The sequence below is a fragment of the Sapajus apella genome, unplaced genomic scaffold (assembly GCF_009761245.1).
Source record: "Sapajus apella isolate SASKATOON/1434 unplaced genomic scaffold, GSC_monkey_1.0 scaffold85, whole genome shotgun sequence".
NCBI classification, from domain to species: Eukaryota; Metazoa; Chordata; class Mammalia; order Primates; family Cebidae; genus Sapajus; species Sapajus apella.
Window position 1 is genome coordinate 5859379 of NW_022437025.1, and position 25708 is coordinate 5885086.

Consider the following 25708-nt stretch of genomic DNA (forward strand, 5'->3'; position numbering starts at 1 on the left):
CTAAATAGTAAAGACAGCCTCATCTGCTAGTATATCCCTTCCTACCTATGACAGATCACGGGGAAATCTGCTGTTGACTATCAATCTAGCACAAACTCTAAGCAGGAAAAGTTAACTCCCACTTAAGTTATAATGTTACTGAAGCTCTTTTAGTCATTTCTGAGCAAGACTGTAAAATGTTCTAAACTAATGTGACAAGTGTGTTGTAAAATGTACAGAAACTAGGCTTAGCACTCCAGGTCACCAGTCAATGCACCTTGCCATGCTGTTCACTTTCAGGCTGCAGGAGCTTAAGACTTACTTTCGAGGTTTGGCTTGCAGACTGAATAAGGCAATCCTTACAAATGAAGTGGCTGGTGCTGCATCTTACCTGCTGTAATGTTCCTTGTGTGACTAGGCTACTGATTTTTAAAAGCTGGAAGGCACTGTAGTAGAATGTCAACTACTAAATGCAGAGGGAATAACTGAGGGAGAAAAATCACCATTTTTCAACTACCCAACTAATAACTGATTCGGGCAAGGAACATGAATGGATGGTAAAAGTGTCAAAGTCTCCCTGCACAGATGGCTTATTAGTTACAAGGAGAAACCTGGCAGACACCATCTGAACCAAGTCTGCATCTCCAAGAATAAGAGAATGCTACTACCATCAACGCACAAGCCAACTCTAACACAAGGAAGTATTTGGAAAAAAACAAATTAAGGGATGTTTTGCAAAACTGGCCTGGACTCTCCAAAAGTGTCAACGTCATGAGACGCAAAGGAAAAACAAGGAATGACTCCAGATAAAAGGAGATTAAGGAGATGTGACCAGTAAAGCCAATGGATAATCTCAAACTAGATACTAGATGAGGGGGAAAAAACTGCAATGAGAAACAACATTGGGACAAGTGAAAACTGAGTACTGACGGTATATCTGACAACAAAGTTTTATCAGTCTAACTTTCCTGAATTTGCTGACTGTAATATGACTAAGGGAGTGTCTTTGATCTTAACAAGTACATGCTAATTTACTCAGAGAAGTCGGCATGAAGAGAAGACAGAAATAAAGCAAAAGTGGAAGATGAAGAGAAATGGCTGAAGGTGTACAAACGTACAGTTCAACAGAAGTCAGCTCTAATATTCAACAGTGTGGTAACAAGATTGACTGTATATTTCAAAACAGCTAGAAAACAATTCGAGTATTTCCAACACAAAGAAAAGATAAATGTTTAAGGAGAGATAACTCAAATACCCTGATCTGATCATAACATCTTATATACATGTATCAAAATATCACAATACCCCACAAACACGTAAAACTATTGTATATGAATAAAAAGAAAGCAAATGTGTGAAAATGCGAACTGGGGACTGAAGAGAGCATAAGTTCTCTGTACTATCCAAGCTGTTCTTCTGAGGTCTGAAATTATTTTTAAAAAGGTTAAATTTATTTACTTTTTAAGAGACAGGGTCTCATTCTGTTGCCCAGGCTGGAGTGCAGCAAATGACCACTGCTCACTGCAACCACCACCTCCCAGGCTAAAGTGATCCTCCCACCTCAGCCTCCCAAGTTGCTGGGACTACAGGTAAACCTCACAACATCCAGCTAATTTTTTTTAAGATGGGGTCTCACTATGATGCCCAGGCTGGTTAAAAATTTTAAGAAACATTAATATACGATTTCTGCCCATAAGGATGTTATAATCTAATGAGAAACAAAATACATTCCAGTAAATATAATGAAAAGCTTTACAGTAAAATATTATCAAGTTTGGAAGAAGACATTTCTTTCGTTAGGCATTATCAAAGTTTCAGAGACAGAGATGATCTGAGCTTTGAAAGATAGGGAAGAAAAGCAGTTTATATCATATAAAAGTGATACAGAATTTCCTGATTATCTGAGAATATACTTCCCAGAGTGATCATGACAAAGAAAGAAAGAAAGAAAAAGAGAGAGAGAGAGAGAGAGAGAAAGACAGACAAGACAAGACAAGACAAGACAGAGAGAGACAGAGAGAAAGAGAGACGGGGGAGAGGGAGGGAGGGAGGGAGGGAAAGAAAGAAATATTTGTGGAAATAAAACTAAAACTACTGGCACAGTGATGATATCTCCATATGAGAAGGCAGTTGTTCTCTGGAACTACACTGTAACCAGCCTACCACCCTAACTGTGTTTATAATCCTGTCCAAATTAGAGGTTTATAGTTGATTCATCTTCAAACAAGACTAGGATCTGATCAGCTTTACTTTCTACCTTAACATCTTGCATAGCTGAGACCAAACTGATGGATAAAATCTGTTTCAGACTCAAGAGCACTGTGTGCTTGTTTTAGCCAAAACCAGCAAAGATGATGGGTCTTAAAACTGGCCGTTCAGGGCTTGACTTAACTCAAGGACTAAGGGGTGAGCAAAGATATGAGGAAATGAACACCCAGCAGTGGAGTGGTTTGGCCTCCACCTGAGGGGCTGTGTTACCACAAGCATGAGCCAGAGATCAGGAAAGGTGGCATACATCTCCACCCAGGTGTGTCAGCCTTGCTGTTAGCTGGAGTTCTCAATGACAGAAGCTAAGGCCCCTTCCATTCTCCTTACTCTTGCTAGAAGAGAACTATCCTTGGCTCTGTATCCTCTCTGCCTGGGGAGACAGTAAGCACATCTTCCCCTTGAGTCAGGCATCTGGCTTTGCCACCTTTAATGAGGGACTATACCTTCAGGGAAAAGTAACTTAGGGGATAAAGGATCCTCAAGTCATGTCTTATTAAAACAGGTATCATTTTTAATTTGACCTTCTTCATCAGCATGGGACTTGGCACACTCTGCTGTTACTTTGGACCAACTAGAAAAGTATTTTAGGGCCTTTTATTTTCCTATGGATTCTCCTTGTGACTCCAGACATGTTACACTTTCCCTAACTTTTATCTGTCCTGTGTCCTGAGGAACGAATCAGAACTCTGGAGGGAGGATCAAGCACAGCTGCAGATACTGATAGTTCATCTTACCTCTGACCACAACCCCCTAGAGCTAGTAAAGAAACCAGAGGATTCACAAGTCTGATCAGACATGTGACTGATTATAATCTTATTAACATCTGGCCTGTTGTATCCTATATGTCCTATAGCACCTAGCACATACTTTGTGCTAGTAAATTTATTTGTGTTGATTAAATATTCTAGGCTCATACTGCTGACATACAACTCTAAGAAATGGGAGGTTAAGCCGGGCGCTGTGGCTCATGCCTGTAATCCCAGCTCTTAGGGAGACAGAGGCGGGAGGATAACTTGAGCCCAGGAGTTCAAGACCTGCCTGGGCAATACAGCGAGACCCTGTTCTCAAAAAAATAAAGAGAGAAGAAGTGGGAAGTTAAAGTCCTACTAAAAACTATTCATTCCAGCCTAGTCAACAGAGAGAGACATGTATATATATTTTTTAATTAGCTGGGTGCCAGGGGGCAGGTGCAGGAAGACTGCTTGAACCCAGGAGATCAAGACTACAGTGAATTATAATCATGCCACTGTACTCTAGCATGGACAACAAAGCAAGACCCTGTCACCAAAAAAAAAAAAGTTTCCTATGAGTACATGCTTACAATGAAGTACATAATTTTTGAATGATAAGAAATATTTTCCTCATTTCTAGAAGTGAAAACGCTTCCGTGTTTGTATATTTAACATCTTACTTGCCTGTAAAGGAGTATATTTGACATTTACCAGAAAGATGATAGCAAATAACAGAGCTTTGGTAAGGAAATTATATATTTGCTGATTATTAGGGTATAAGTAAATCCCTTCAAAACCTTACCTGACCTAATGCCAGCCAAGGAAGGCAGCAAGCAACCTGAAAGCAAGAAAAATGCAGCTGTGTCGATCTAGACATGAGAAACCCCTCTCATCAAACATGCTCTGTATAACTGAGGTAAAAAAAACATTAAGCTGGCTGGAAAGAGTAGCTCGCATCTGTAATGCCGGCACTTTGGGAGGCTGAGGTGGGAGGACTGCTTGAGCCCAGGAGTTCAAGGCTGTCAGTGAGCTATGATCACATTACTGCACTCCAGCCTGGGTGACAGAGTGACCCTGTCTCAAAACAAACAAACAAACAAACAAAAATTAATCATCCTGGTGAAATCCTCTGTATGTATTATTTCTAGGACTTTGAGGTTTTTTTGTGTGGTTTGGAGGGGTAAAACCAATTTCTTCTGTCAATGAAACTCTGTTCCTGCTTTCAGTGTGAGCAACAATGGTTTAAAACAGCAACAAAAACTGCCCACAAAACACCTCCTTCTCTTTACTGTCTATAAAAACCAAAAGGTTTTATGTGAAATTTGTACATAGAAGTCACCCAGAGCCCATTTATTCACGACTGATGACTGTGCTTCCCTCACATAGGCCTCACTTTCAGTAGCTCCTCTTAAGAATGAGACTGAGGTTAAGATTTTTTTTCAAGAACCTATATTTGGTTAGTCTCTCTCTCTCTCTCTCTCTCTCTCTCTCTCTTTCTCTCTCTCTCTCTCCCCCTGTGTGTGTGTGTGCATGTGAGAGAGAGACAGGGTCTTGCTCTGTTGTCAAGGCTGGAGGGCAGTGGCGCAATCATGGCTCACTAAAGCCTTGACTTCCTGGGCTCAAGTGATGCTCCCACCTCAGCCTCCTGAATAGCTAGGGACTATAGGCACATGCCACACCTGGCTAATTTTTTGGTACTTTTTGTAAAGACTGGGTTCTATGTTGCCAAGGCTAGTCTCAAACTCCTGGCTTAAAGACATCCTCCTGCCTCGGCCTCCCATAGTGTTGGGATTACAGGTGTGAACCGCCATGCCCAGGCAAATTTCTCACTATAAACTCAGCAGCAAAGTCAAATAAAATGTGTAATGACTGACTTACAAGGTGACACACAGTGACTTATGGCAAAATTGTATGTTTTATTGAACTTTAAGTCTACTGGTTTGTCATACACACTAACAAAGCAGTTAAGCATCATTCTCACAGATAAAATATTAAATTTGAAATGGTAAGTATAATAGACACAATGTTTAAATATCTACTGAAAATGTGTGAGTTTTCTAAATAGTAGAAATCAACATTGTAGAGCACTGCTAATCAAAAGTAGCAGGTCATCAAACTATTACCATCCCATGACAAGATCTGGAGTCTAGGCCAAAATGTCATCAACACTGAGAAAGTCTAACTATGAAAAAAATAACTGCACTAAACAGCGTGCTTAGTGACGCAGGTTGATTTACATTCCAAGGCAATCTTACCATCTTGTCACTGACAGGTGAGAAGTTTGCACACAACACATGAATAGCCCAGTTCTAAAGTATGAAAGCGCTCGTTTAAGAGGAATGTATACAGATATCATCGGTTTTCACAAAACACTGAAAATCTGTAAATACCTGTTCCTGCAGGTCGTAGTCATAGCTGTCATGCAGCAGAAGACTGAGGACATACCGAGTGTAAATCATGGCATCAATGCCACATTTCTCGAGCTCTTGTCCCAGCCAGGTCTGCACTGGACCCAAAGCATGAAGCAGAGACATTTCAGAAACAGACACAGGGCCTGGATAAGAACTTGAGGAGCTTTCAGATGACAAACCATCCACAACAACTGTACAGATAGGGTAGATGAATTTAGGTTGCCGACATCCTTAAAATGTGAAGCATTTTCTGCAGTTGATATTCTGTTGGTATCTGGAGGGGATTTTCACTCCAGTAAAAAGGAGAGATGCTTGACATGTAGGAGAAGCATTTATTTTTGCTGGTAGTCAGCCACCTAAAACAGACTTTCCCTCTTCAGGCATGACCAATCAATCAACATCCTGATAGCAACAGACATGTAGATGGGATTTTCTACTTTAATTTCACATTGAGGCCAAATGGAAGTCTCCGGCAGAACCTACAAAAATGAGAGAGGAGAAAAAAGTACACATTATATATAGATAATAATAAATTACTGACCTTTTAAGGAAAAAAAAAATCAAATGAACTGTCCTTCTTTATTAAAATATTTTTGGTATCTTAGAACATTGATTTTTTCCCCCTATAATCTTTGACATTTTATACTTCTAAAATGAAGCCAGGCACCAGGGTACCTCCCTGTATACCAGGCAACTCGGAAGGTTGAAACAGGAAGAATGCTTGAACACAGGCGTTCCAGGTTGTCCTGCACCATGATTATGCCTGTGAATACCCCTGCACCCCAATGTGGGCAACATATTGAGACCTTGTCTCTATAATTAATTTTTTAAAAACTTAAAACAACACTGTGAACTTTTAAAAGCTTAGTATCATTTAAAATAAACCAAAATTCAGAAGTTGATGCTCTGCTTCTGCTCAATTTCACCCATTTTTTGTTATCTCAAGATTGGACTAGTAAAATTTTGTTTCTGTAATGCTGAAAGAACTTATCAACTAGCAAATCACTAGCTCATATCTAAGTATAACAGAAATAAGTAGATAAAGAGTAATTTCTTTGAAACATTGGGGTAAAAAAATAGTTCTTTAAGTTTTATACAGGTAATCAATTACTTTGTAAGGCTCCAGACTTTAGGACTGGTCATCTCTGATTTCACACAAATTAAGGTGGAGCACCAATCTGTTTCACAGCCAGGCTACAGCAGCTACACTGTTAATATCTGCCGAGATATTTCTTCTTATATATGTAGGCTGAATTTCCTAGTTTTTATGACAGATGACACACTTTTAGCTTAACAGCTTTCCTCCCTAAATTAACATACTTTCAATATGTGAAAGTAACCTAACAATGGCTTTATTAAATCATAATGTTCTTTATATTAGAGTTCTGCCTAATTTACAAACCACTAGAAAATGAAAACTGTTACATGAATTTTAACAGACAGTAAGAGGGCTACCAAAAATTACTTTCAAAGTATTGTTAATAAATGTTAGTAAAAGCATCAAGTCAGAATGACAAATGCTATTATCCAAAGATTTAAGACTGAGTTTCTTGCATTTTATCTATCACTATGTAGTAAATTTTACAGACATTAAATATAAAGAAAATAGTTTTAAGTTCACCAGAGGACTAAGTTACTAGATCAATGGGTCACTAATACATATTTTGCTACTTTTAAAAAATCCTCTCTACTATACTGTCTTTTCTGAATTATGAAAACTAGATAAAGATTTTTTGTAACTTTCGCCAGCTGAACTTTTCCAGCTGACTTTCAAAACATTTTCCATAAGTCATTTAACATTTGGATCTCAGGATGCCAGAGAGATCGTCAATTAAATAATACACTCAATTCTGAAGATGTCACATGAAGCAAATTGACAAGTTGGTTATCATTCAGTGAAGATTAACCAAGATGGTGTGAAGACTTGAAGCAATGTTTGAAGGAACCAAGTGAGAGAATCTAAGGCAGCCTGAATTCACAGGAAAAAAATATGAGAGAGCTGCATAGAAAAAAACACCAGAGATTGCAAAGGGTTGCCCTCAAGCATTTAGCAGAGTAGAAACTGGTGCATGTGAGGAACTAGCCAAGATACAGGAAAGGATCACCCAAAAGAATAGGAGCAAACAGCTTCTGATGCTCAACAGGGCTAGAAAATGTGCCTATTTCCTACCAGCCAGGCTGGAAAACCTCACAATTCAGAGGACACTGGGTAGTCAGAAAGGTCTTGTCTTAGTTAAGTGGAGGAATAAATAGCTCTACACTAGACACTGCTCTGGTCCTAAGAAATCTTGATTCAAGACCCCAAAAGACCAAATTGTTTTGAACTAATTTCCCCGTGGTCCCAGAACAAAGCTCAAGGATATTTATTTCTTTATTTAGAGACAGAGTCTCACTGTGTCACCCAGGCTGCAGTGCAATGGCGTGGTCTCAGCTCACTGTAACCTCCGCCTCCCAGGTTCAAGCGGTTCTCCCACCTCAGCCTCCCAAGCAGTTGAGACTACCAGCGTGTGCCAGCACACCCAGCTAATTTTTGTTATTTTTAGTAGACGGGGTTTCACTATGTTGGCTAGGCTGATCTCGAACTCCTGACCTTGTGATCCACCTGCCTCAGCCTCCCAAAGTGCTGCGATTACAGGCATGAGCCACTGCGCCCAGCCACTCAAGGGTGTTTATAGGAACACCTGAGAAGGTAAAATTTACAATGTCTGACATTGATTCAAAAATTAGCAGGCATGAAAAGAAGCAAAACAGAAAGGCAGTAGAAATCTGAAGAAAAATAAATTAACTGAAATAGACCCAGAGTTGACACTGAAGTTAGAGTTGAACAGTTATTACAATAATATTCCATCTGTTTGAAAAGCTAAGTAGAATATGAAAGATAAAACCTATCACCTCTGGATAATATCTAGAGATGAAAACTATAATGTTTGAGATAAAACAATACACAGCATGAAACTGATGGCAAATTAGACATTTTGGAAGAAAAAATTACTAAAATTTAAACTACAAAATAAACTATATAAATGAAATAGAAGAACTGCTAAAAAACGAACGGCACACCAGTGAGCTGTGACAACTTTAAGAAACTTAATATACATGTAATCGATGTCTGAGAGGAGAAAGAAAAAAAAAAAAAAGTGAAGCAATGACAGTTGAAAAAAATTCCAAAATTGATCAAACTAAAACCTACAGAACCAAGAAGCTTAACGAACTCCAAGTGTAAGAAATATGAAGAAAATGACTCCTAGAACACTATAATAAAAGTACTCAAACTTGTGACCAACAGAAAAATTTTAAAGCACTCAGAGAAAAAAGAAACATTAAATATAACAAACGAAAGATAAGTATGACATCAGATTTCTTGTTGGAAACAATGCAAGTGAGCAGATAATGGAGCAAAAACTTTAAAGTACTAAAAGAAAAAACTGTTAACTTAGAATTCTACACTCATTAAAAATGTCTTTCAAAAAGATACTTGCACATGCATATTTATGGCAGAACAATTTGCTACTGCAAAAATATGGAACCAGCCCAATGCCCATCAATCAATGAGGGGATAAAGAAATTGTGGGATATGTATACATACACCATGGACTACGACTCATCCACAAAAAGGAACAAAATAATGGCATTTGCAGTGACCTGGAAAGAACCAGAGACCATTATTCTAAGTGAAGTAATATAACCAAGCTTTGTATGTTTTCAGTCTGAAGTGGGAGCTAAGCTTTGAGGATCCAAAGGCATAAGAATGATAGCAGTGGACTTTAGGGACTCAGAGGAAAGGGTGGGAGGGGTAAGGGATAAAACACTACGAGCTGAGTAGAGTATATACTGTTGAGGTGATGGGTGCACCAAAATCTCAGAAATCACCACTAAGGAACATATTCATGTAACCAAACACAACCTGTTCCCCCCAAAACCTATGGAAATAAAAATAAAAAGCAAAAAAATTTTTTTAAAACTTTCAAAAATGAGAGTGAAACAAATACTTTTTCTGATATGCAAAAACTGAAGGTATTTATCACCAGCAAATGCTGTCATTTAAATATCCCCTCCAAGTCTCAGGTTGGAATTTAACTGCAATTGTGATGGTATTAAGGGGTAAGACCTTTAAGAGGTGATTAGGTTACAAGGGATCCAACCTCATATCACAGTGGTGGGTTCCTGATAAAAGCATAAGTTCAGCCCATTTCTCTCTGTCTCAAGCACTCTCACCTACTCTTACCCTGCTCATCACGTGATGCTTCCTGCCACGGCAAGACCCTCACTAGATGCCAGTGCCATGCTTTTGGACTTCCCAGCCTCCAGAACTGTGAGCCCAATAAACTTCTATTCTTTATAAATACATAATCTGTGTCATTTCTGTTATAGCAACAGAAAACAGACTAAGAACAAAATATGGATTCAAGGGAACAAAGAGCACCAAAAATAACAACATCTTATTATTTAAATGTCTTTAAAAGATAATTGACTATTTAAACAAAAATAATATAAAACATTATGGAGCTTGTATTTAACAACATAAATATAAGTAAAACATAAACCAACAGTAGTATAAAGGCCAGGAGCGGAGAAATGTTAAGAACACTATTATAAGGTTCTTGTATGAAATGGTATATCTACTATCACTTGAAGACAAACTCTGATAACATAGCTGTTAATAATAATGAATGTAAATGACCTAAGCACATCAATTAAAAGGCAGAGATAGACTGAACTTTACAACATCAAGACCTAATTATATTCTGCCTATTAAAAAACCTTCCACCTAAGTTTTCCCACAGAATTCAAATTTATTTTCCTAAATGTCAATCTGGTAGATGTAGCCTAAATGTGCAAGCTTTCCCCCAAATTTCTCTACCTGCTCTACCCAAGTAAGATATGGCTTTTTTTTTAACTTTTATTTAAGATTCAGGGAGTACATGTGCAAGTTTGTTACCTGCCTACGTTGCATGATGCTGAGGTTTGCGGTATGAATTATTCCACTGCCCAGGTGCTGAGTACAATACCCAACAGTTAGTTTTTCAACACCTACCACCTTCCTCCCTCATCAGTACAGCAGTCTTCAGTGTCTACTGTTGTCATCTTTACATCCATAGTAACTGATGTTTAATTCCCACTTGTAAGTGAGAATATTCAGCATTAGATTTTCTGTTCCTACATTAGTTCACTTAGGATATTATCCTCCAGCTGCATCCATGTTGCTGCAAAGGACATGATTTCATTCCTTTTTTATGGCTGCATAGTATTCCATGGCATATATGTACCACATTTTATTTATGCAATCCACTGTTGATGGGCACCTAGGTTGATTCCATATTTTTGTTAGTGTGAATAGTGCCGTGATGAAACATATGAGTATATGTGTCTTTTTGTTAAAACAATTTCTTTTCTTTTTGAGATGTACCCAGTAATGGGACTGCTGGGTCAAATGGTAGTTCTGTTTGAAGTTCTTTAAGAAATCTCCAAACTGCTTTCCACAGTGGCTGAACAAATTTACATTCCCACCAACAGTACATAGGCTTCCCTTTTCTCTGCTTCCTCACCAGCATCTGCTACTTAACATCTAATAACAGCCATTCTGACTGATGTGAGATCGTGAGTCATTACGGTTTTGATTTGCATTTCTCTGAAAATCAGTGATATGGAACATTTTTTTCATACGTTTGTTGCCTGCTGTATGTCATCTTTTGAAAAGTGTCTGTTCATGTCTTTTGCCCACTTTTTAGTGGGATTGTTTTTTTCTTGTTGTATTAAGTTTCCTATAGATTTCGGATATTAGACCTATGTCAGAGGCATAGTTTGCAAATATTTTCTCCTATTTTAAGTTTGCAAATATTTTCTCCTATTTTGTAGGTAGTCTGTATATGAAAGGGCATATCTTTTAATACCATACACTGTTTACTCTGTTGATAATTTCTTTGCTGTACATAAGTGCTTCAGTTTAATTAGAGATCAACTGTCAATGTTTTTGTTGCAATTGCTTTTGAGGACTTAGTCACAAATTCTTTCCCACGGTCCATGTCCAGAATGGTGTTCCCAGGGTTTTTTCCTAGGGCTTTTATAGTTTCAGGTCTTATATTTAAAAATCTATAATCCATCTTGGGTCAATTTTTATATATGCTGAAAGGCAGAGGTCTATTTTCATTTTTTTGTATATAGCTAGTCAGCTATTCCAGCATCATTTATGGAATAGGGAGTCCTTTCCCCATTGCTTATTGTTGTCAACTTTGCTGAAGACTCAATGGCCACAGGTATAGGCAGGCCTTTATTTCTGGGTTCTCTATTCTGTTCCACTGGGCTATGTACCTATTTTTGTACCAGTACCATGCTGTTTTCATTATTGTAGCCTTATACATAGTTTGAAGTCAGGTAACATAAAACCTCTGGTTTTGGTGTGGTTTTTTTTTTTTTTTTTTTTTTTTTTTGCTTAGGATTGCTTTGGCTATTGAGGCTGTTTTTTGGTTCCATATGAATTTTAGAATAGGTTTTTTTTTTTCCCAATTCTGTGAAAAATGACATTAGTAGTTTGATAGGAATAGTGTTGAATCAATAGACTGCTTTGGGCTGTATGGCCATTGTAACAATATTGATTCTTCCAATCCATGAGCATAAATATTTTATCATTTGTTTGTGTTATCTACGATTTTTTTTTTTTTTTGAGACAGAGTTTTGCCCCTGTTGCCCAGGCTGGAGTGCAGTGGCACAATCTTGGCTCACTGCAACCTCTGCCTCCCAGGTTCAAGTGATTCTCCTGCCTCAACCTCCCAAGTAGCTGGGATTACAGGCATGTGCCACCACGCCTGGATAATTTTCTATTTTTAGTAGGGACAGGGTTTCTCCATGTTGGTCAGGCTGGTCTCGAACTCTTGATCTCAGATGATCCACCCACCTCAGCCTCCCAAAGTGCTGGGATTACAGGCATGAGCCACAGTGCCCAGGCCTGTTATAATGATTTTATAGTTCTTCTTGCAGAGATCTTTCACCTCCTTGGTTAGATGTATTCCTGGGTGGGTGGGTGGGGGTGTGTGTGTGTGTGTGTGTTACAAATGGGAGTGTTTGCTGAAGAAACCGCTGAGCTAGCGTCAGTCCAGAGAGTGTATTCTTGATTTGGTTCTTGGTCTGAACATTATGTGTGTATAAAATCAACTCCCACTTTAAATACAAAAACACAAATAGGTTAAAAGTAAAAGGATAGGGCTGAGCGCAGTGGCTCACGCCTATAATCCCAGCAATTTGGGAGGCTGAGGCAGACAAATCACCAGGTCAAGAGATCGAGACTATCCTGGCCAACATAGTAAAGCCCCTCTCTCTACTAAAAATACAAAAATTAGCTGGGCATGGTGGCACACACCTGTAGTCCCAGCTACTCAGGAGGCTGAGGTTGCAGTGATACAAAATGGCGCCACTGCACTCCAGCCTGGCAACAGTGCAAAAAACCCAAGGTGATTAAGTGCAAAGGAGGAGGAATACGGAAATACAATGACCTCTCTTTGCTGTCCAGTTTTCTGCTTGTTTTAGAACATAGACATCTGCAGAGCAGTCTCCATACATTTAAACTACATTATCCCCAAGCAGTCCAGAGATAGAGCTCGGTACATACATATTCCTGCAGCTGTATGCCTAGTATACAACTGTAAGCCATTTTAAGGACCTTAGGATTAAAAATAGCCCTGGTCCAATGAAAATTATCCTACAAAGGCTAGAACAAGTCTATGCAGGCTTTGGGGTCAATATCAACATTGCTTTGTTCTGCACAGCAGTGACAGCATGGTGGAGTGACGCAAGAACAGCTGTTAAGCCAGGCTCACTCCTACAGCAGCCCCCAGGAAACCCTGTACTAAGTTTATATACATGCCACTCTGGGTCTCCAGGAGTCAGAGGCCTAGGCATGGGAGTTTATAACCAGCCCAGGGACTAAACCAAATTTTTGAAATGAAAGCATTTAATTCTTTATTTAGTCTACCTGTTTTCAGAGTGATATAATAAACCCCAAATGGTTTGTCCATTAAGGGGGAAAAAAAACAACAGATCTAAGCACTTAAATTATTATATAATACTTTCCCAACAAGTAGACAAAACACAATGCCACACTTCACACAAGTGATTTAATAATGGTTTTTAGGAGCAATGAGGAGTTGTTTTGAAGAAGTTCACAAAGCTTCCCAAAATCTCACCCCTATGTAACAGTGTTGTGAGAAACATGATACCATCTCTTTATACTCTTTATGGCACATATTACTAAAAATAATTCAAATTACAACTCCCATTAGCGTTCCTAAACAGTTATTTAGAGTATACTAACAGCATTTCTTATAAGCTATAAGAGACATACTGTCTATAGTTCAGTTTCTTTAGTGTTCCAGTACAGCAGACATGTGGCTAAGTTAATTTAAATATTATTATTTCCCTTTTCTGTAATACGCTGTAAATAATTTTAGGTGTGATTACAACATGTGAAAATTATTTCAAAAAGCATATTCCTCCTGACATGGCTGCATAAATACAATTTGTGGACTGTTCTCTCAAATTACTTTTGTTACAGCACAACTCATCAAAAAGAACAGCAGACAGTAAACAGTCACAAATTGGGCTTCTCTGGGCAAAATGTAAAATGTGGCTTTTGCGGAGAAAAATCCAGGCAGCTCTATTCAACTGATATATTCCCTTGCTGAAATGGTCGTTATTAGCACCACAGCACTTCTTTCTTTCTTCTCTTGTTTATCGTATATACCTTCACTATCAAAGTTTTAAAGTATTTTTAAAATATAAAAATAGAAGTAGACACATACATAATTTCAGCATCTAATATTCACTGTATTTTGGTGTGCTTATTACTAGTGCTTTTTCCTTTGCATAGGACTTTAATTTATTATTATTTGAGATGGAGCTTCGCTCTTGTTTCCCAGACTGGAGTGCAATGGCGCAATCTCACCGCAAACTCCGCCTCGCAGGTTCAAGCAATTCTCCTGCCTCAACCTCCCGAGTACCTGGGATTAGAGGCACGTGCCATCACACCCGGCTAATTTTGTATTTTTAGTAGATACGGGGTTTCTCCATGTTAGCCAGGTTGGTCTTGAACTCCCGACCTCAGGTGATCCACCCGCCGCAGCCTCCCAAAGTGCTGAGATTACAGGTGTGAGCCACCGTGCCTGGCAAATTTATTATTATTTCTACATATTAAATAATACCATACATATATTTTTGTATTTTTTTTTCACCTAGCATTATATCATCCCCATGGTGTTCTAAGACCTTTACTGCACTGTCCAATATGGTAGCCACTAGTCACATGTGGCTATTTAAACTAAAAGTTCCTTAGTCACACTAGCTACAGTTCAAATGCTCAACAACCACTAGTAGCTAGTGTGCAAATATAGGACATTTCCACAGTCACAGTTCTACTAGACACCACTGGTTTTGACTCTCTCCTCTCTAACAAATGACTATGTTGAGCTTAACAAAGACTCATTAACTCTTTCAATAGTTCATATGCCCCTCCCCATGTTCCAGTAGATTGTCCAAGACACTATCCAAAAGACAGGCTATGTTGAAATAACACAAACTACCCAGAAGGAACTGTTTGAGAGAACTGGAAAACATCTACTTTATGTTTGATAGTTCTCAAATTTATTTCAATATAATCGTGGAAGGTTCAAAGACAAAGTCAGACTGTGTGGAATAACAAGAAAACTAAAGCTTACTGACAAAGCAAAGAGAGAACTGAGAATAATTAGGACAAGGGGTCAAGAACGAAGTGAAAGAAAAGGTTAGTTAAAACAGGGTATGCTGCGCAAACAACTCGCAAATTGCAGTAGCCTAACACAAAGGTTTATATCTTAAAAAAAAAAAAAAAAGAAATAGGCCAGGTATGGTGCCTCACTCCTATAATCACAGCACTGTGGGTGGCTGAGACAGGCAGACTGCTTGAACTCAAGACTTCAAGACCAGCCTGGGAACATGGTGAAACCCCATCTCTACCGAAAAATAAAAAATTAGCTGGCACCTGTAGTCCCAGCTACTTGGGAGGCTGAGGTGGGAGAATCAATGGAGCCCGAGAGGCAGAGGTTGCAGTGAGCTGAGATCATGCCAAAGCACTCCAGCCTGGGTGACAGAGCAAGACCCTGTCTCAGAAAGAAAAAGAAAAATTTACAGGGTACATGTGCAATCTTGTTACCTGCATAGACTGCAGAGCAAGTCAGGGTTTATGCAATATCTGGCTCTCCATGTCTGGCTTGTGCCTTATCACTTAAGATAATGACTTCTAGTTCCATCAGTGTTGCTGCAAAAGACATGATTTCACTCCTTTTTTTTTTTTTTTAATGTCTGAATAGCATTCTATTGAGCGTATATACTGCATTTTCTTTACCCATTTATTCACTGATGGACACTTGGTTGATTCTATATCTTTGCTATTGTGAACAGTGCTGAAATACACATATGAGTACAGGTATCTTTCCGACATGTCCTTTTCCTTTGAGTATCTACCCAAAGTAGATAGTGGGATTGATGAATTGAATGGTCATTCTATTCTTAGTTCTTTGAGAAATCTCCATACTTCTTTTCCATAGAAGCTGTACTAACTTACATTCCCACCAAAAATGTTTAAGAGTTCCCTTTTCTCTGCATCTGTGCAAATATCTATTTTTTGGGTTTTTTTTTTTTTTTTTTTGGTCTTTTAAATACAGCCATTCTGACTGTGATAAGATGATATCTCATTTCGGTTTGGGTTTGCATTTCTCTGATGATTGGTGACACTGAGTTTTTCTTCATATATGTGTAGGCCATATGTATGTCTTCCTTTTAAAAAAGGAGACATGTTCTTTGACCACTTTTTAATGAGAACTTGTTGTTTTTATTGTTAAAGTGCTTGAATTTCTTGTATATTCTGGATATTAGTTCCCTATTGGATAAACAGCTTGCAAATGTTTTCTCTCATTCTACAGGCTGTCTCTTCAATCTGCTGATTATTTCTTTGGCTCTGCAGAAGCTTTTCAGTTTCATTAAGTCCCATTTGTCTATTTCTGTTTCAGGTGTCCGTGTTTTTGAGGTCTTAGTCACAGATTCTTTGCCTATACCAATGTCCAGAAGAGTTTTCCCTAGGTTTTCTTCCAGCATATTTATAGTTTTGGGTCTAACGTTTAGGTCTTTAATCCATCTTGAGCTGATTTTTTGTATATGGTGAAAGACTGGGGTTCAATTTCATTCTCATGCATAGGACAATCCAATTTTTCCAGCACCATTTATTTAAGAGTGTCCCTTCTCTGGTGTATACTGTTATTGGCTTTGTCGAAGATCAGTTTGCTATAAATATGTGGCTTAATTTCTGGGTTCTCTATCCTGTTCCATTGGTCTACACATCCATTTTTACACCAGTACCATGCAGTTTTGGTTACTATAGCCTTATAATATAATTTGAAGTCAGGTAATGTGATACCCCGAGCTTTGTTCTTTTTGCTCAGGGTTGCTTTGGCTATTAGGGCTCTAGTTTGATTTCATATGAATTTTAGGATTTTTTTAAATTCTGTAAAACATGACATTGGTATTTTGATAGGGGTTATATTGAATCTACAGATTGCTTTGGGTAGTGTGGTCATTTTAATATTAATCCTTCCAATCCATGACCATGGGATGTTTTTCCATTTATTTGCCATCTACAGTTTCTTTCATCAGTGTTTTGTAGTCTTCCTTGTAGAGATTTTCATCTCCTTGGTTAAATGTATTCCTAGGTAACTTATTTTTTTTTATAGCTATTATAAATGGGACTGACTTCTTGACTTCTTTCTCAGCGAGATCTTTATTGGTATACAGAAACATTACTGATTTTTGTACGCTGATTTTGTATCCTGCAACTTTATTAAATTTATTTATTAAATCTAGAAGGCTTTTTGGTGGCGTCTTTAGGTTTTTCTACAGATAAGAGCGTATTTGGGAAACAGGGATATAATTTGACTTCAAAATCCCTTTTTACCTAGCAGGGGTAAAGCCCACCTCAGGTAGTTTACAAGACAGGAAGGATAAAACATTTGGGCCCAAAGGGAAGGGGGAAATGTATACATTTACAACTGAAACAAATATTCCTCCTTCCTTGCAAAAGATAACAAAATAGCTAGCAAACAAAACACAAAAACAAGATAAAACAAAATATTATGAAATTCTGAATGCTTTTAGAAAAATTGTTGGAAAAGGGATGAAACAACTAAATTTTTTAAATTTAAAAATTTCAATTAGGAGAAACTGAAACATCTACACATTAAGAAATGCAAATTTCAAAACCCTAAGTTTACTTGGAAAAAAATTAAAATAATTTTTACACTTTTTGAAAATGCAAAAAGCTCCAACATGATGAAACCCACTTAAGTCAACACTGAAACATTTTATCATATAAAATAATAGATCATAGTATACCAAAACAATTTTTCAACATGATACTGTAGCTCCTTAAAGATGTCTGGGCATATAAATTCTACAGCTTTCAACTACTCAACTCAAAACCACAAAGTGATCTATAGTCTGAGTTTCAATGAGTGGGAGAAAGGTAACATGAAATTCTGTAACTCATTTAAGACAGTGAGTTAACTATTTTAAATTACTATAAAAGCCATAGCCAAGTAATACAAATTACAGTTCTCCAAAATGGACTTAGGTCACAAGCAATACTTCAATAATGGGTTTATATCTTTAAATTCTATATGAAATTCTATATATCTAATTCTATATGAAAATTTTATATGGATTATCTGATTCACATCCCAATGCTTAAAAATTTTAAAGAGTCCAAATAAAATTTTCTTTTTTTTTTTTTTTTTTGGAGACGGAGTTTCGCTCTTGTTACCCAGGCTGGAGTGCAATGGCGCGATCTCGGCTCACCGCAACCTCCGCCTCCTGGGTTCAAGCAATTCTCCTGCCTCAGCCTCCTGAGTAGCTGGGACTACAGGCACGCGCCACCATGCCCAGCTAATATTTTGTAGTTTTAGTAGAGACAGGGTTTCACCATGTTGACCAGGATGGTCTCGATCTCTTGACCTCGTGATCCACCCGCCTCGGCCTCCCAAAGTGCTGGGATTACAGGCTTGAGCCACCGCGCCCGGCCCCCAAATAAAATTTTCTGTTTGATTATGCAAAAAGGTATATACTGGAGAACTCAGAATAGGATCAAAGTAGTGTATGTGTTCATTTCTCATCCATTAATTACATGCTTCCAACATTAAATCAAGCCTTTAGATATGGTTCTTTTTGTTTGTTTGTTTTGTTTTTGAGACACGGTCTCACTCTGCTGCCAGGCTGGAGTGCAGTGGTGTGATCTCGGCTCACTACAACCTCCACTTCCTGGGTTCAAGCAATTCTCCTGCTTCAGCCTCCCAAGTAGCTGGGACTACAGGCACACACCACCAGGCCCAGCTGATTTTTATATTTTTAGTAGAGATAGGGTTTCACCATGTTAGCCAGGATGGTCTCAATCTCTTGACCTCATGATCCACCCGTCTCTCCGAAAGTGCTGGGATTACAGGTGTGAACCACTCTACAGGCCTAGCCCTAGATATGATTCTTAAGATAACTATCGTAATTCTTCTGACCCTAGGAAGATATTTAAATAAACAGTATCATCATTTAAAGGATAACCTGCTAAACAGTTTCTCCAAAATATATTCTGGGTGATATAAAAATATATTCCTTTGCTATAAACTTCTTCATTCTGCATAAATTAGGGAAATACCAAAGCTGAAACAAAGGCAAATTTTTTTATTTCAGGACATCTTGAAACTTTTAATATGCTAATATGCATCTGGAACCTCCAAGAAGGAAACAAAGTAGTAGACAGCATTCATTCATTCATTTATTGACCCCTTTTGCTTCTCTGGAACACAGCCTGGGATATAGGAGACGTTCTAATCAGGAAGAATTTTCCCCAAGGTCCAAGTTATTAATATAAAGCATAGATCACTTGACCTGAGGTCTTTATATCCTGAATTCCCAGGATTAAAAAATTAAACTGAAGATGTAATTTAGGAATGAGATAATTAATTATATCCCTCTACTTTTCTTTCCTTTAAATAACTTGTATAAATTGTACTATTCTATACAGTAAATCAATTAGTATTCCCTTTTATATGGTATCAGAAACTTCCACATTCTCCCATTTCCCACTATACTTAGGGACTTACTGGTTGTCTTCATTCTCAGTGCATTCTCTGGAACGGTTACAAGGGCAGAGTCCACCGTGCCCTGCCTACATCAGTGCACACTACTTACGCAGCCAATTTAATATCAAAGATGTACTTACCATCATTAAGATGATCTTAGGTTTCTTTACACTTTACAAAGTAATCAGTTTTTAGTGGACCAAAAGACAGTCGTCTGAGAATGGGATGTTAATGGCAGAGCTTCTACTAGGCAATGAACTCAACTGGTCGGTGGCTCTAAAACTGCGGATGGCAGTGTATAGCACACTAGTGTTCACGGACCAGAACAAGAGGGAGCACTCCAGGAGCTGGTGGAGGAAGGCCAGATAGAGCAGGAATACCTGTATTTAACGAACATTTGCTAAGTTTTGGGCACAGTTGCTAAAAACGTTAGAAATGCTACCCAGTTTAATTGTACTTTGAGGCATCCTTGAATCTGGGAAACACACTGAGAATTCCTACTAGCTTTTAAGCCAAGGCTAGCATTGATGTTTATCTATCTTAGGGAACTCTCCCTAAAGTAATAAAATAGATATATTTCTCGTTCCAATTTTAGTAGGTGGGCTGCTGAAGCGAGCACTAGATATATTTCTCAAAACCTCAAATACAAATACTTTAAAGACAGTAACATTCTCAAAAATACATTTTAAATACTCAGCAAAGTATCATACTTTACAATGGTGAAACATCTTTGACTCGAATTTTATGTTAAAACCTTTCCCCTCAAAAATGACTATTTGCAGAGCCCTATAAGGATATCTCCTTAAAATTTCAGACATGTTCAAGTCACAATTATTATGTTACAAGGTAACTGTAAAGGAAGAAAATAGGCAGTAAAAATATACACTTTATGGCTCTAAAAAGCAAAAACAAACATGGAAGAAAAACAGCTAACAATCCAAACATTAAACATAAAAATCAACTTCTAAATGACTCATGTTAAATATAAAATTGGTTATTCCTTTTTTATAAATTCCGGTTAAGTTCTCTAGCGTGAAATTCTTGATTTTGAGGTTAGTAACAAGTATTCTCTTTAAGTGAGTATGAAATTAGACAACTCTAGAAAGAAAGATGTTATTATACTTGAAATTTTAATCAGGGTAATCTTATCCAAAGTGAATCAAGCATTTTCTAACTACCAGTAACTATATAACTACTAGAATCTCCCAACTATTACCTAACTACCAGTAACTAACTTGACAGTTATGTTACAGACCCTTGAACATTCATGTTTCCGTGTCTGTCATTCATGTCGGACAATCTCAAAGTTTTGTGTAATTGATACAAAAGTCACCCCCTACAAATCGTTCTCCTTCCTTGTCTTCTCAGTCTATATTTCCAACTACTCACAGAATATTTCCATTTGAACTTAAGGGAACTGGGCTTCAATTTATGTAAGAAAGTCATTTTTACTTTTTTTCAAGAGATAAGATCTTCTTCTGTCATCCAGGCTGGAGGTGCAGTAGTACAATCGCAGGTAACTACAGCCTAGAACTCCTAGGCTCAAGTGCTCCTCCTACCTCATCCTCCACAGTAGCTGGGACTACAGGCACACACCCACCACACCTGGCTAATTTTTTTTTTTTTTTGTAGAGATGGAGTCTCAGCATGTTGCCCAGGCTGCTCTTGAAGTCTTGGCCTCAAGTGATCCTCCCACCTCAATCACCTAAAGTGTTGGGATTATAAGCATAAGCCACTGCTCCCAGCTATAGGCACTCATTTTTTTTATGACCCTTCTTTCAACCGTCTGTCATTCTTTCCTTCCTGGGGAGAACCTCGTACCAATTAATTTCATTATTCTGTGCTCCTTACAACATCAACCTACCACACCTTGCTCTATACCTGAATCACCACTCTGTATTCTATGTTATAGCAAAATCCCCTTTCTGTTTTTATATCCTTTGGGAAAAGGTGAAGATGAAGCATTCTGGTTGGAGTCAGCTTCCACAAGAAGAAAAGGTTAATTGTGCACTGTAACTCTCTTCGTACATAGACACACACACATATCACACACATGATTATTCAGTAAGGGGGGTGGGTAAGGAGTTGGGTGAGAAGAGTCACAGAGAAAGAAGAAGAGACTTACCCCATATTTCTCCAGAAGGCCAACCAATAAGTCAAATGAAGTAAAAAAAATGTCTAAGAAAAATATTGTCCAGCTGTGGCACACTGTGTTGTACAACCCAGAGCCTCAACTGAAGGGCATGCAGCCCCAGCTGCTGAGAGTGATCTGCCAGCCCTTCGAGTCCTGCCGTGGCCACAGAAAACTGCCTCACCAACATCTTGCCCTTTTCCTGGCAAGTCATCCTGACCAACTGAGGGTGTACAGGCCTGGCTACCCAGCCCAACCCAGGATGGCTCCAAAGGGCTATTCCAATGCGGTTGGTCAAGACTATGCTACAATTGGGCCTGCAAGGTAGCTCAACTTCTCCATCCCCTGAGTCTGGACCCTTTGGACAAGCCCTAATCAACATTCTGCATGCTAAATTGTCTGTATCTGCTTCCCAAAGCACCCACTTTCTCAGAGAACCCAGCTTGTGACTTTCATAAAGGAACTAAAAGCTCCATCAGAATAAAAAAATTTTTAAAAAAGGCCAAACAACTAACCTCAAAGCAAAAACCACATGTGTAAAAAACAGAATTCTTAGTCTCTATAAGAGTCTTTCTAATAGTTATATAGTCTAAGGCTATCCCATCCACCATTTTGACTTAAAGCCAAGTGGATACATTCTAGCAGATACGAATTTTTTATTTGTTATATTCCAATTCCTCTGACAGACCTAGCTCTAATGAAAAGATATGAATTCAGGGAAATGAATCACAATTTTAAAGAAATTGCTTACCCCCAACTTTAATACCTGCTGTGGACTGAACTGTCCCCCAAAAAGATTATGTTCCTTACTCCATTACCTGTGAACTTTACCTTATTTGAAAATAGGGTCTGTGAAAAGGTAATCAAGTTAAAATGAGGTCGTATTAGATTAGGATCCACCTAAAATGGATTAGAGACTCTAATTCAATGATCTGATGTTCTTATAAGAGAGAAATTTGGACAGAGAAATGCAGGGGAGAATGCCATGTGAAGACAGATGCAGAGACTGCAGTAATGGACCTGCAAGCCAAAATACCAAGTATTGCCAATAACCACCAGAAGCTAAGAGAGGGGCATAGACCAAGTTCTCCCTCAGAACCTCCAGAAGGAACTAGCCCTGCTAACACTTGGATTTTGGACTTCTGACCTCTAGAACTTTCTGTTGTTATAAGCCATCCATCAAAGTTTGTGGTACTTTGTTATAGCATCCCTAGGCAACAAACACAGCACCTCTGACTTCCTCCCCTACATCTGACGAAACTGCATTTATTCTTGCGCAACTTTCATCTTAGTAAAAAGTATACAGCAGCTGGGAATGGTGGCTCATGCCTGTAATCCCACCACTTTGGGAGGCTGAGACAGGAGGATGGTTTGAGCCCAGGAGTTCGAGACCAGCCTGGACAACATACAGAGGCTCCATCTCTACAAAAAATAAAAAATTAACCGGGCATAATGTCACATGCTTGTGGTCCTAGAGACTCAGGAGGTTAAGGTGCTCATTTGAGTCCTGAAGGTCAAGGGTGCAGTGAGCTGTGATCACGCTCCCACACTCCAGCCTGGGCAACATCAAGACCCTGTCTCAAAAATAAAGCACATAAGTGAGAAGAAAGAAATGGGTTGGTGTCAGCATCAGAAGCATGACATATTTAAGCTCAGAGAGAGATCATCTAACCCAGTGTTGTTCAAATACTTCTCAAAGTAGTAGAAGCCAATACTACGCTACACAGGTGAAGGTGGGACAGATGAGAAGTAGGGGATGGCCAATTCCGATCTTCCCTTCACCTTGACCCCTGGCTCATGCCTTAATTACCTAGGCTCTCTATAATTATTTTATTCCTTGCTCACTTAATCAACATCTGCGTACCTACTCAGCATCGAACGTTGCTTTCACAACATGAAAAAGCATGAGCTAAGCCAAACCTCCCATTTCACGGATTAAGAAATTTAGACATGTATTTAGGGTCCCACAAAGAGTCAAAACCATGGCCGCCATGTATGTGCCCTACCTGCAAAGCTGGTGCCCTTTCTATCACACTATTCACTCCTTATCTAACATTATAGCCTTTCCTTCATACATTTTTCTTTTTTCTTTCTATTTTTTTTGTAAAGACACAGTCTGGCTCTTGTCACCCAGGCTAGCTGGAGCACAGTGGCACAATCATGGCTCACTGTAGCCTAGAATTCCTGGGCTCAAGCAATCCTCCCACTTCAGCCTCCCAGGTAGCTGGGACTACAGGCATACACCACTATACCCAGTTGTTTGTTTGTTTGTTTGTTTGTTTGTTTGTTTGTTTTAAGAGATGAGATCTTGCTATGTTGCCCAGGCTGGTCTCAAACACCTGGTTGCAAGTGATCCTCCTGCCTTGGCCTCCCAAAGTGCTGGGATTACAGATGTGAGCCACCTTTTTTCCCTGCATTCTCCAGTTTATCATATCCTTCTTAAAGTTTTTAGTTTGGTCATTACCGTTCACTGTCCCTACAGGCCTGGAGGTATTTTGAGAAGATGACAGGCATGAACCTCAAGACAGAAAATGGCAACCAGCTCTGACCCCACTTTAGCCAATGGCAAAATGCCAAATGCCACCTGATCCTTTTCGACATCATCTTCTGCCCACCCTGACAAGGCCCAAGCAAGTTCCACTCCCAGAGGAGTTTCAGTTTCCATAACAGTTTCTATGACATGGCTTGGGAAAAGACTGTTAGAAACACTGCTCTTAAATGTACAAGTGTGTTCTTTGGGAAATGGCATAATAAAATATGGAGAAAAAAAGTATAATGTCTAAAGAGAAAAAATATCTGCTGATACTACACTGATACAGCTACCAACATATTAAAAAGAAGCCTATATGCTGCATGAGGATGGCTCTCCAGCTGACTGCTGTCAGTTCATATCCCACAGCCTGGTCCTCAACTCCATGAGACGATCAGGACAGAAGGCAGTGCCAAAGGATGACGACTGACATAACGAGGTGACCAACATGTAAACCAGAAAACCAACAACAGAAACAAAGCCCTCCAGTCATGGTAGCTAAGTCCACTCAAGAAGCCTACCTGAACATTCTTAAAGGTACCCTAAAGAGCTTAGAAATAGCCAAAGGAAGGTAAGATATTCTTATGGTAGTTTTACTAAGTGAAGATTACAAGATGAAAGAAAGTTTTAAGTGCCAAATTACCTTCTTGCATTAACTGTGTCAAATCTTATAAATGTGTGGTTTCTTTCCTACTATCATAATTAATTCCTCAGATAGGTTCCATTAGAGCTTTCTTTAAACAGGTGGCATGAAACTCACTTAAAAAGAACAATATGGGCCAGGTGCAGTGGCTCATGCCTGTAATCTCAGCACTGTAGGAGGCTGAGGCAGGCAAATCACAAGGTCAAAAGTTAGAGACCAGCCTGACAAAGATGGTGAAGCCCTGTTTCTACTAAAAATACAAAAATTAGCTGTGCGTGGTAGTGTGGCCTATAAACCCAGCTACTCAGGAGGCTGAGGCAGGAGAATTGCTTAAACCCAGGAGGTGGAGGTTGCAGTGAGCAGAGATCGCACCACTGTACTCCAGCCTGGATGATAGAACAAGACTCTGTTTAAAAAAAAAAAAAGAACAGGCCAGGTGCAGTGGCTCATGCCTGTAATCTCAGCACTCTGGGAGGCAGAGGTGGGTGGATCATGAGGTCAGGAGTGCAAGACCAGCCTGACCAATGCGGTGAAACTCCGTCTCTACTAAAAATACAAAAATTAGCTGGGTGTGGTGGTGCAAGCCTATAATCCCAGCTACTCAGGAGGCTGAGGCAGCAGAATCGCTTGAACCTGGGAGGCAGAGGTTGCAGTGAGCCGAGATCGCACCACTGCACTCCAGTCTGGGCAACAAGAGCAAAACTCTGTCTCAAAAAAAAAAAAAAAAAAAAAAAGAACACTATGTCTAGGCATGGTGTGGTGGCTCACACCTGTAATCCCAACACTTTGAGAGGCCGAGGCAGGCAGATCACCTGAGGTTAGGAGTTTGAGACCAGCCTGGCCAACACAGCAAAATCCTGTCTCTACTAAA

General features: G+C 39.0%; 1 protein-coding gene across 6 annotated transcripts in view; it reads right to left on the reverse strand.

The window, feature by feature from the left end:
• KIAA0232 (KIAA0232 ortholog) overlaps positions 1-25708 on the reverse strand; it is an 88282-nt gene that overhangs the window by 49551 nt on the left and 13023 nt on the right. For all 6 annotated transcript variants that reach the window (XM_032254130.1, XM_032254129.1, XM_032254128.1 and 3 more), the window contains exon 2: positions 5369-5868. In XM_032254130.1, coding sequence (XP_032110021.1) covers positions 5369-5512 — 144 coding nt within the window. In that variant the 5' untranslated portion in view covers positions 5513-5868. The remainder of the gene's footprint in view (positions 1-5368; positions 5869-25708) is intronic.